At 34.0% G+C, this 12,298-nt stretch overlaps 1 protein-coding gene across 2 annotated transcripts in view; it reads left to right on the top strand.

Moving 5' to 3' along the window:
• LOC149788829 (uncharacterized) overlaps positions 1-12,298 on the top strand; it is a 120,095-nt gene that overhangs the window by 17,083 nt on the left and 90,714 nt on the right. The window contains exon 4 of one of the 2 annotated variants that reach the window (XM_089974953.1): positions 1,908-3,468. The exons of the other annotated variant lie outside the window; for it this stretch is intronic. Coding sequence (XP_089831079.1) covers positions 1,908-2,059 — 152 coding nt within the window. The 3' untranslated portion in view covers positions 2,060-3,468. Of the gene's footprint in view, positions 1-1,907; positions 3,469-12,298 lie in introns of those variants that run through there. 2 annotated transcript variants of the gene reach the window in all.

The raw sequence follows: 12,298 nt of genomic DNA, 5'->3' as shown, positions 1-12,298 counted from the left end.
ATTCTTGAAATTTCAATTACATTTCTTTTGCTTATTTTCGTGTTTGCATTTATATTGAATCTCTTTCATCTTTTGGAATTTCTCTCGTTCAACCTTCTAAAATTGAAATTTCATTTTTATCGCTCCATCTTTGTTTATTTGCCATTCTATTTATTTGTATTTCAATTGGAACTCCAATGCCTGCTGTTTTAACTTTCCGTTCGCTTTCGTCCTTTGATTTTAGCTAATACATTTTCATTTCCATTTCGTTGTTTTCTGTTTGCATTTGCCTTGTTCTTTACTTTTTTAAAAGTTCATGTTTTCTTAAATTCATTTCATTCTTATATTATAGATTCACTTCCACAGCTTGCAGATAGAGCCAGACGACGACTTGCTAATCAATCTGAACGCAATGTTATCCACAGTATTTTCTCTACCCAATATAGCACACAATTATTTTTTATTTCTTGTTTTAACAAAATTTATTTTCCCTCCCGAAGCTCATATTGCATAGCACGTTGGCGCGATTCATCCTTTAGTTGGTCTTGTGGCAGCATGTTGGTTTTAAAGTGTAAACTAAAAAAAAACCGCGTATGCATACATGTTTGAATTAACGCATATTAATTTAGAGACAATTATTGTTTGACATATTTATAATATTCGTATGCCGGAATATATTCATAACGCAAGTAACATAAACATGCAAAACCAACTGTTTAGTAAAACTTAACAAATAATTATATTATCTCATTTAAAAATGAACATTCCGTATAATTTCCAAAATTGCAATGCACGTGTCAAACTCTAACTGTGACGTCCTCAAGGTTCCTTAGCCATAATCTCCTTTGATTAATTCACAATTGTTCTTGAATCATATTTCTAAAATATTGAGCACTTTATATTTGTTATGTACACTCCTAGGATATTTTTTTCTCTTCTCGGATACTATCTAAGTACAATATAAATCTCGAACGCAGAACTAAAACACGATAAATGAGGATGACTCCAAAATCGGAATGAATCTTATTGTTAAGTCTTCTCTTAATGACCCACCGAATATGAAAACCTTTTTAGCAGATATACGTCCAACACTATATATACATTAAGGAATATATAGTACAATATACCTTAAGTTTTGGATCTCGTTTCTCAATGTATCTCGAATATGCGATTCGTATGACCTAGGCCAACCAATAGGAAGCTTTTGAAGTCTTCTTGAACCTTCCAAACTTCCTCCGCAAATGACAAATTAACCCAAATACATCATTAAACCTTGATATTAAGATACACGTTATTAGTTGTTTGTACATAATATAGCATTCATTTATATGTATTATGCAATTTTTGCTCTTATCAGACTCATGTCCCGTAGGCTTATTCTATATATATATATATATATATATATATATATATATATATATATATATATATATATATATATATAAAGTTCGCATTCTCTTCGTATCTCCGAATTCGAGTGATAAATGGTGTCATTACAGGTAGCAAATGCATAAACATGAGTAGTAGATGGGTCTATCGGCTGAGGAACTAATAGCTAACATATATAGAGATAGATGGCAGAGTGGATTGACATATCGACATCTTTCTCCTGTTTAGCATTGAATTATACAGTTGAATGTGGCTGCTTTGTTAGTGCGATTTCATGTTTCCTTTAAGCTTTTTATAAAAATAGTGATATATTTTCCATTCTTTGTTCTGCACTTCTAGATCATATATATATATATATATATATATATATATATATATATATATAGAGAGAGAGAGAGAGAGAGAGAGAGAGCGAGAGAGAGGGTTAGATTGATAGATAGACAGATTAATATAGTTATAGTTTTTCTCGTATTATCTTTTATCTTAACAGTGCGCACATTTCGTAGTTAAGATAAGCGTGTCCTCATTAATTATTTCAGTGAATAGCACGACAGTTGCTCAAGGTCCGTCAACCAACCCTGTCCACTATCCTTATAGTGTAGCCCAACCAGGATATGTTCAGTATGAAAATCTGCCTCAGGGACGTGCTGACCCTGCCTATCCACCACCACCATATGCAGCGAAATATTAGAAGATACTGTCTCTTTTATATGTTTTATCTATTTGTAAGACTAACAAAAATTTGTTCCGTTTTACTCTCTTTGCACTTGAATTAACATGATTGGCGGTTGTTATATCGCAAAACTATATTTTTTTGACATGTAAAAATTTGAAATTGTAGGAGATTGTTCTGCAGGCATCTGAATAATGAGCTCTTTATTATTTTAGTAACTACATCATTTATACTGGATGCATTCCTTGAGGATAAATTTCTTAATTGATTTACTTATGTATTTACTGATAAAACAGAAGTTCAATGATGCATTTATGTTTACTAGAAATTATTGTTTTCATGAAATAAAGCTTTGTTTTATAACACGCACACGGAAAATGCTACTATCTTATCCATTCATCCAATAATATCATTTTCTTCCCCTGCAAGAAAGTCAAAAGATATGATCAAATGACATGATAATCTCAAAGCCTACAGAGCACTGTTAAGAGACTTGGTAGAGTTATATATTGTATACTTAACTCTCCGGGTCTAATGTCATTGAAAGGTTATGACATAACATAATGTAATACTTTATTATGTTCTATTAATTCACGAGTATACTAGCGGTGTTGATAAAGCCTGATTCAAATGTTCCGCATTCACCATGCATATAACAACTAAAATCTATTCAAGAAAAAAAGCTTTAAAGCACATTCTGTATCATACTGCACTGCTGATTTAAATTTAACAGCAATAACATTGACATGTGCTGCCAATGATAGTTTATAGATAAGGGTCACCCGCAATGTTTGGATCAATACCATTACAACTAAAGGTATGATGTAACATAAGTATGAACCTACTTTGATTTGTACCACTTCGACGCCATCATTGTTTCAGGAACCTTCAAATGTGCTCAAATCTCAACACTAGAACTGTCCTTCAATACTAAGATGCACATGCTATTTTTAAAAAAAAATGCCACGTATCAGGCACAAATATATGTCTTATGATGTCGTGTCCAACATTTCATTATTAATGCAACCATCCTATTTCAGAATAAAAGGAACATCATTATCAATTGGAGAAGAACAGGTTTAAAATATTAATGTATTAGATACTAATATTCTTAAGTGAGCAGAATGCAGAATATTAGACAATTTACCTAACTCAATTATTAACGACGAGACAAAGGTCAAAACAAATTTATGCCATTAAATTTGACAGTTCTTTATTTTATTTTAGGTTTTAGAGTGCCCTTATTTCTAGTGTTGTATAGCTGTGATATACGTAGTGCATATAATTATAGGAACATTGCATGCTTGTCTTAATTACATGCTTTCCTATTGAATTTATTGTACAATGTTCTCTAGTTTATACTGTGTTCGTTTGTACTAGAGGCTGTATTCTAAATTAATTTCCACAATAAAGTGTATCTAAATTGTTATTGTCTATCTCATGCTACAATTAAATAATACAAATACAATTTGTATCTCCGTTTCTTTATCTTTCATCTTTAGAATTTAAAAAAAAATACGATTTTCTTACACTAATGAAAAGTCTTTCACAAAAATTGGACCAAATATGTGATAAAAATCTAAGCTAAGTTAGTAAAGACCAATTTGTTTTTATGTCAGTCATTCACATTAATTTATCACTGTAACATTGCAATCAATCCACATTACCCTTACTCAAAGTGCGGTATTTTGGCCAGATTTTGGCTAAGGCATGTCATGTAAACGTATTGTCCTTTTTCCAAATGCCATTTAATTTTCTTTCACATTGAACTTGAGCGGTGACGCTTCCAAATTCTATAGTACATTCTTCCTTAGATCAAGTGCAAGCAATCTATAAAGCTTGGCAACCACAATCATTGAGTGTAAATGATGATTGTTCCTCATAATCATGGTGACAGAGACGTTTGACTCCAAAATTGATAAGTTTTTCTTAACCTAATAGCAAGCTCTTCACAAGTTTGGCAACCGTTGGTGGCAAATTTGAGCTATTTGTCAAAGGCAAGTCTCCATCCTTGTTCACAGTGGCCTTGGACTTATATATTTTGACCCCTTGAAGAAATCTATTCTTCATTAGACAGTGTACACATGATCAGCACCGTTTGGCAACTATATTTGCCAGACTGGCAGATTTCCATTAAAACCAAGTACAAGAAGTCACATGGAGAAGATCAATATTACACTGATTGGTTATACAAGAGTGGTAGTGCTCTCACGCCAACAGTAGGTTATAAATGATTATCATTATTCATAGATTGAATCATGATTCCTTGTCACGAATACAAAGCGTGCCGGACAAAATTAATGCCTCAGCAACTTATTGTCGGTCTTTATACTAAATCTCCATTTCGAGGAAACTTGCATTTTCTTTCGAATCATATTGTACTTCTTGTCTTAATTCAAAACTCATATTTGTTTCGCAATTAATATAAAGTGCAATTTTCTGATCCTATTTTCCTATATTTTTACACCATTTGGTGTCCCTCATGACATAGCCAGACCAACATGCCACTTATTTAAAAATAACTTTCTAAACCGAGAATATTTCTTCAACATATTAAAAATGTTTTGTGGGCTGATATATGTCAAGAAAATACAAAACTAAGTTGAAATTATAGTCGAAACTTCTGTATCTACTCATCATCATCATCATCATCTTTATTTCCTTCCATGGAAGATTACTTGATATAAGAATAAATCATCTGAATACAATCAATAAAAAAAAAAAAAAAAAAAAAAAAAAAAAAAAAAAAAAAAATATTCTATATTGGAATACAAATTCTTACACAATATCAATCAACAAAGTGTTCGTCAACTCATAAGTTGCAAGTTTCAGTACCTTATTTACAGAAGATAGCTGCACACTGCATGACAAAGTATGCTGCATACAGGACGAATAGCTTGGAGTTTTCTTTGTCGATTACTCCTGATGGTAACCTTTTACCTAAAAGATATTGTAGTTGCAGCTCATCTTCTGCATTAAATAACGTAATGTGCAGGCTCAGGGGAAATTTATCAGTAAGGAAATCCCAGAAAGAATTTCGAAAGTTCGACATATAAGGACAGCTAACACAACAATGAAGTATCAAGTCTGTATAAACATTCCCACATCTAATACACATATCGAGCTGTGTTTGTGGAACAGCAGCCCATAGTTTAGCTACATATGTAAATACCTTAGTGTGTTGTCTAGTTTTAGCCGACTGCCACACTGAGGCAGGTCGTAAGTATTCGTGTATCGAAGAGAATCTATCAAAATCTGCTTGATTAGACATACGAACTCTCCAGAGGCTATTTTCAAGACCAACAATTTTTGACCTTACAATTTCTTTCCAATTATGTTTATCTGGAATTTCAGAATAATGTAAATAATCAGTTAGATACCCGAGCAAGTCAAACTTCTTTGAGGTATAATATAAATTTGAAATTAACCCGCAGCTTGACATGCATCCGCTCAGAATGAAGTGAAATAACGCAACGTTAAACACACGTTTAGTATATACATTGTTAGGCATCAAACACAATCTGTGTAAAAACATCAATTTTCTTCTATCAATTTCGGACTGCGCTGATGTCCATCCTAGCATTCCCAGGGCAATGTCTGATCTTGTATGTATTGGAAAACCTTGTAAATGTTTGGCAAAATACCTCAGAGTTTTATCCAATAAAGCGAGGTCACTTTTTGAAATGTTACACCATAATTCACTTCCATAAAACATTGAAGGGAAAATTACCTTTTTAATTACATTTGCAGCAACCAAAGGATTTAAACCATTCGGTTTAATGCCAATACCAAACAGACCGTGAAAAGATTTTTTCCCTTTCTTGCATGCATCGAGTATTGCGTCATGCGACGTCAGCTTTGAGTTAATCCGGTGACCCAGGTGTGTTGCCGAATCGGTGACCGGCAAACATGACGGGCCAAGATACCATTTCATATTGATAAAATTCTTGTATTGGGGTCCGAAAATGATAATGTATGACTTTGTAACACTAAGCTCGAATCGCCACTTATTACTGTAGTCGTATGCTATATCTAACAGCTTTTGTAGATTGCTAGGATATATAGCCAAAAGTGAAATATCATCAGCTAGGGTTGGATTTCCCACAGCTAAGGATCCAATCTTTGCTCCAAATCCACTATTTTCTAACTGTAGCAGCAAGTCATTTATAAATATTGTGTACATCAAGGTTGACAAAACACCCCCTTGTCTCACTCCTTGGCCAATTGAGAACCAATCTGAAAATTGCCCATTTACAAGAACTTTACTCTGTAAATTTGTATACATGTTAAAAAATATCAAAAGGGATTTACCCGTAATTCCCAACGTGAATAATTTAAAAAGCAGTCCTTCGTGCCACACGGTATCAAATGCCTTTTTTGTATCAAGAAAAGCAGCAAAAACCCGTGAACCCATGTTTACATTATATTGTACTGATTGCAACATCACAAAACTCGCTGTTGTGCAGCCTAAACCTTTTTGGTAACCATGTTGTTGTGAACTGAGTATACTAGAATTAGTATCTTTGAGCCAAGTTACCAAACGTTCATGAATAATGTTCTCAAAGGTTTTGTAGATAACAGGCAGTAAAGTAACAGGCCTGTAACTTTCGAGGGAGTTCTTTGATTTTCTGTTACCTTTGTACGGTGGTATTACTAACCCTTTTTTGCAATCTACAGGTATGTAAGATTGATCAATCATCCGAGTAAATAAAATTGTCATACACTCGATGAGGTAGTCGCTGCCATAGATCAAATATTCATTGCAAATTTGATCATGGGCCGATGCTTTTGATTTCTTTAGACCTTTAATGATTTCTCTTACTTCATTTAAACTGATACTGGTCTGTAAGGCCTCGATATGGCTTACTTCGTCCTGTAGACCCCGATTTAATTCTCTCTCTATAAATTCATAAAAGTTTCCGTCAAAACTATGGTTTAAATTCGGCGTGTGAATGTCCTCATAGTATCTAGCAAAGCCATTTGCGATGGAATCATCATCACGGACACAAACTCCATCAGTTGATAGTTCCTGACAAAAATTTGTATTGTTCCCTCTCTTAATGTTGATCATTTTCCAAAAGTGTCTTACATCGCATTCATGTGCTTTTTCAATTTCTTCATACACCTCCCCCATATATTTTTCCACAGCCAGTTTTTGAACGTTTCTAAAGTCTCTCTTCTTATCTTTATATTCTCTGTACGAACTAAATTGACTACCCCTCGGTCTTCCCTCATTTATCCAAGTATACCTAGCATGTCTTTGAAGTTTATGTGCTTCTTTCAGTTCATTTGACCAATATGGTTTGGCATGATAATTGAATTTAGACTTTGGAAGCGCGATGTCGCTTGACTGCTGTATTGCATTAACAATGTGCTGGTAAAAGCTATCAACATTGTCCGAAATAGTATCTATATCTAAAGTTTTCAGGCGAAGGTCCAGCTCAGATTGATAGTTTTTCAAGATATCAGCGTTTAATTTATTCCAGGCTATGTTGTTTCTCTTCATAGACTGTCTGAAGTCTCTCCCACAGGTCACTGTACGAAGGGAAGTAAGGATAGGGAGGTGGTCAGATATCGCGTGCTCTTCGTGATCTGAAACAATGTGCACACTTCGTAATCTACCTATGCATTGATCCGACAGTACAAAATGATCAATCATCGTTCTTGCTGTGGTGAACGTATAGCGGGAACCAGTGCATATTATTAAATGTCCAGCACTCACTAGATTATTATATCGCAAGAACTCATGAAATACTCTATCTTTGTAATCTCTGAAAGTGGCTGGTTCAGCTACTGCATTGAAATCACCAGTAAAATACACGTCCCCCAGCTGTGAGTACTGATCATAGAGATTTTGAATCAACTCAATTTGCGCTTTGTAACAATCTATGCCATATAATAGGGTCGGCATATATACACAAAAAATATATACATTTTGCATATCAGGAAATTTGAATTCTATGCCAACAACTCTGTCACTATTAACTTCATCTATAAAGTTAGCATATCTCATGAGAGAAGTTTTGCAGAAGATTGCAACTCCTCCTTTAGGAATCGCATGTTTGGGTCCCATTAAATGTGGCATTGAATAATAGTCCCTGCACAGTTAGTGATATGCCTAATATGTTTCCTTGGGGAGCTTGAGAAATCCACAAGACAAACAGGCCAGTGCAATCGTTGACAAATTGTAATTAATATAAAATATATGTTTCGACCTTGATAGCAACATACTTTTGTCAGGGTTATATTAAGTCATGTTAGGTACCACGCTGTGTACAGATATTCAACTGGTTAAGTAAGCCGTTTAAAGAAATCCAGTATTGCATCACATGTTGTCATGAGCAATGCATGACACAAGAATTGAAACTAACGGGAGCTGCATGGTTTATTATAATTTCTAATACACAAAAGAGGTTCACGTTGAGGGAATGAGCAGTAAGATCAGACGTACAGCAGTAGTGAACTGGCCTTCGTGCATGCAGCATAGTATGGTGGATTGGCCGAAGATGGCTGCCACATTATATGTTGTACAAATTAATTTATATTTCTTACTCATAATTAAGTATTTATTACCAAACTTTTGAAACATACGACTAGATCAAACAACAAAAATGCTTGTCGCAGTCATGGAGTTTTTAATGTAAATTCTCTGCGAAAGCTATACATTAAAGAATATGAATAGCCGAATACCAAGAAACAGAGGTTAGGAGCCAAATTAACGTTTGACGACAAACAAACAATTCGATTTCTTGTTTATAGTTTATTCAGTTTGAATAAAATGAGAACTTGTTGTAACGATTCATTGGTCTGTGGTTGTGTGTGGTGTGAGGGGTTGAAAATTAATTTCAACCTTATCTTCCCTTAGTGCTATTTTGTGATGTTGCTTAGCAGTCCTAATGTTAGGGTACATGATAGCTTCTATACTATTTTTAATAACATGAATGTTGAATTATTGCTTTGAAATTATTGTTAAATATGTTGAATGATTAAATTCTACCCAATACGATTTAGAGCTTTTGTATCAGGATAATTGGTCAATGTTTAAATAATATCCGAGCATTATAGTGGAAATTTCCCCACTTTAAATCAAATTTTGATAGAGTTGTACTCAGCTGTCCTTTTTAGTCTTCTGCTGTTCTTCATTATGTATTACGAGGCATTAATTAGGTACCTTATTCTCCCACGTGCCCTACTCTCTTTTCTTATTTCTCATATATAATGGAATACGTATACAAGGAACTAACATGCATTTCTTTCCTTCACATTAGTACTTTTTTGTTCTTTGTTGATCTTTTTCTGTGTATTACGTTATTTAGCAAACATACAACTTTAAATTTTTGCCAAAGATGATTACCATCAGAGATTCTAAATCACGTAAGCGAAGTGTACTGCGTGTGATACACTAATATGTATTTAACTATTTTTGAATATTGCCATATATATGATATTGAGCATGCTCATCCCATTTAAATATCATATAGTTAGGCCGTCAGTCTCCTTCGATCGCAATCTGTCTTCTCTTGCATCATTGTTGCGATTTATCATGTGTAATAGTTATGCCAATGACATGTGTGTAGTTGTCTGTATCCAGATTTAAGGACAGCGGTATTGATATTGTGTTATAGTAAAAAAAAACTGTTACCTGATATTACTATACATGCGTTGTTTACAAACTTAATCACATGACATTTTTTATGCTCTCTTGACACACATATCCATAAGAGTCAAACATAATATTTTGTGGTAATTGTATGAGTCAACATTGATACATTGCATTATCGTGGAGATTACTCAATTGTCTTAAGAACAACAAATAGTTATTTTCATTTATTTCGAAGGATAGAGGACACGGCTGAACAAAGACTTGTTTCTCTTTCCATCCACTTGCCGTTGGCAGATAATTGACGAATATTCACTTGTCACACCTACCTGTCCAGATGTTCATAAATTTACAATTATAATATCTTTGTTCTTTCTTAATGGAAGTCTTTACATTGTACGTGCATACTAACCTAAGAAATTATAAGTATCCGCAAAGTATGCTCAATTCGCCTTTATTAAAGTTAACCGTGATGGATTGCGCATGAGTACTAACACGATGTGGTTGATGTCAAATAATAAATATACCAAAATGTAAAAAGATTTGGATATGGTTGCTGACCATGGAACTTTTACTCATCTAAACAATGATGAAGAATACTAACAACTGTTATTTGCTAATATCACATTAACATCAAGCTGCACAAACGACTTTCATTCATCACTGAGGTAAATTTAATGAGGTGAGAATTAAGACCTGATCAATCGTTTAAGTTTGAGGTATGTATATTATGTGTTTGTCATACCGTCTGAAATTCATTTATATATATCGGCAGCATTGAACGTGACAGAACGGATAAAGTGCCTTTATTGACACTCCTTGTAGTAGATTGCACAAGAATGTCATCACCATGCAGTTGATATCGAATAAGAGACATTTATCAAGGAGGGAAATAATATTGACATTTATTATAACCAAAGCTATTCCTTTTGCTAAATGATGATGAAGAATGCTGACGAAAAATATTAACTAATATTTCTTAAATAGAAAGTGGTATTACACATTTGTTGATATCAAATATAAACTAAGGATTTAAGGCGTGGAAACAACAATCGGTATGTCTCTAAATCAGTTGCTTATATTATAATGAAGTGTGACAATGAAAGCAAACATACAACATCAAGCTGACCTGTTTCTGTTTTACTACTGTTAAAGGCTTAACACTATTGTTAATTTGATGATTGGCTATACAGGACAACCTGTTTTTTCGATAGGAAGAACCTGGTAAATGCCATACAAAGAAACATAACTCCAAATCACGACGATAGTGGTGAGTAAGCGCTTGCGATGAAAACACATGCGGCTTGAGGTAAGTAAAGATGATCATAGATACAATGTAACATGCCAAACATTGTTGAAATCCACTATTGAGTGACTGAGATTGTTGTGCAGACAATAATATGTGTGAGTCTGGACCAAGTGGTTGTAAGTCTGCTAAAAGAGACTGCAGAAGCAGATACAAAGGATATACATTCTTACACAACCCAACACAGAAGTAAGACATGTTTTTACTCATGATGCTGCATGTAAAGATGGAACTAATGCTTCTTTCTCTTCACGTCAGAACATAATTGTAGGTGTCAACTAAGTACACCATAGTACCGAATCATGCATATAAATGTGTACCTTGGCTACTGACGTCATATTTGTATTAGCTTATGATATTTTAAAGTAATCCATTTTCCCCCTATACTGGCTGCTCTGATGATGCCCATACATGCATTTTCTTTGCATGATCGTTAAATATCACTTTTTCATCAATCGCAAATAATTTGACAATTATGAGATGTTTCGTTTGGCCAAAAAGTACGTCACCTCGCCTACGAAACTCGCCTATACGATATTTATCAATGACTATTTTCTCCAGGCAATGCTAAGTTATGGGTTGTGATTAAACATGTCGATTATAGTTGATTCGATCATTCTGTCCTAAAGGAGAAAACAAATTATGATAATAAAAGCAAATATATTAAAACATGATACTTAGCATGTTCCAAAATAGAAATAAACCTTCCGTATCAGACCTGCTGATCGTAAACTTGTACTTGTCTGGAAACTGAAAAGTCCGGGACGTCATATGATGTATCTAAGCTCATACTTTAATAATTGCATATTTGCCACTTGCTACATGATGATAGGATGACACAATATGTAAGAACATAGGACACTGAAAAGTCCGGGAGGTAAGAGTATGCGATTTGATGAGCCCTAGATGAGAACAAGTTGATATGGCTAAGCGCATAGCTTTATCAATTAATATTTATCACTTGATAAATGATGATGAGACAACAGAGAAGAAAAATATAAATTTGTCATAAACGAGGTCAGAATTAAGACCACTTAATTCGTTATTCCTGGAGGACTGTGTATCATATGTGCTTAATAAACTTGACATTAAGTTATACATATCGGCAAAAATGACTAGTGGTGTTAGTGCTCTTATGGGCTTAACTCCATTACTAAGCAGATGACTGGATAAATATGACAGCTCGTATTTATTCTGTATGAGGAACAATTTAAAAATACGCAAGTAGCTCCACTGGAAACTCGATCATAGCGAGATAGTGAACTGTAAATTCAGTTGGGTGGGTCAAGATACCATGCCACTTGCGGTAACGAAATATAAAGCAACGTTCGAAACGTGGGTGAAATCCAAT

Source organism: Sinohyriopsis cumingii, chromosome 11 (genome assembly GCF_028554795.1).
Source record: "Sinohyriopsis cumingii isolate HCF-2022 chromosome 11, ASM2855479v2, whole genome shotgun sequence".
NCBI lineage: Eukaryota > Metazoa > Mollusca > Bivalvia > Unionida > Unionidae > Sinohyriopsis > Sinohyriopsis cumingii.
This window is presented reverse-complemented; position numbering and strand designations above follow the sequence as displayed.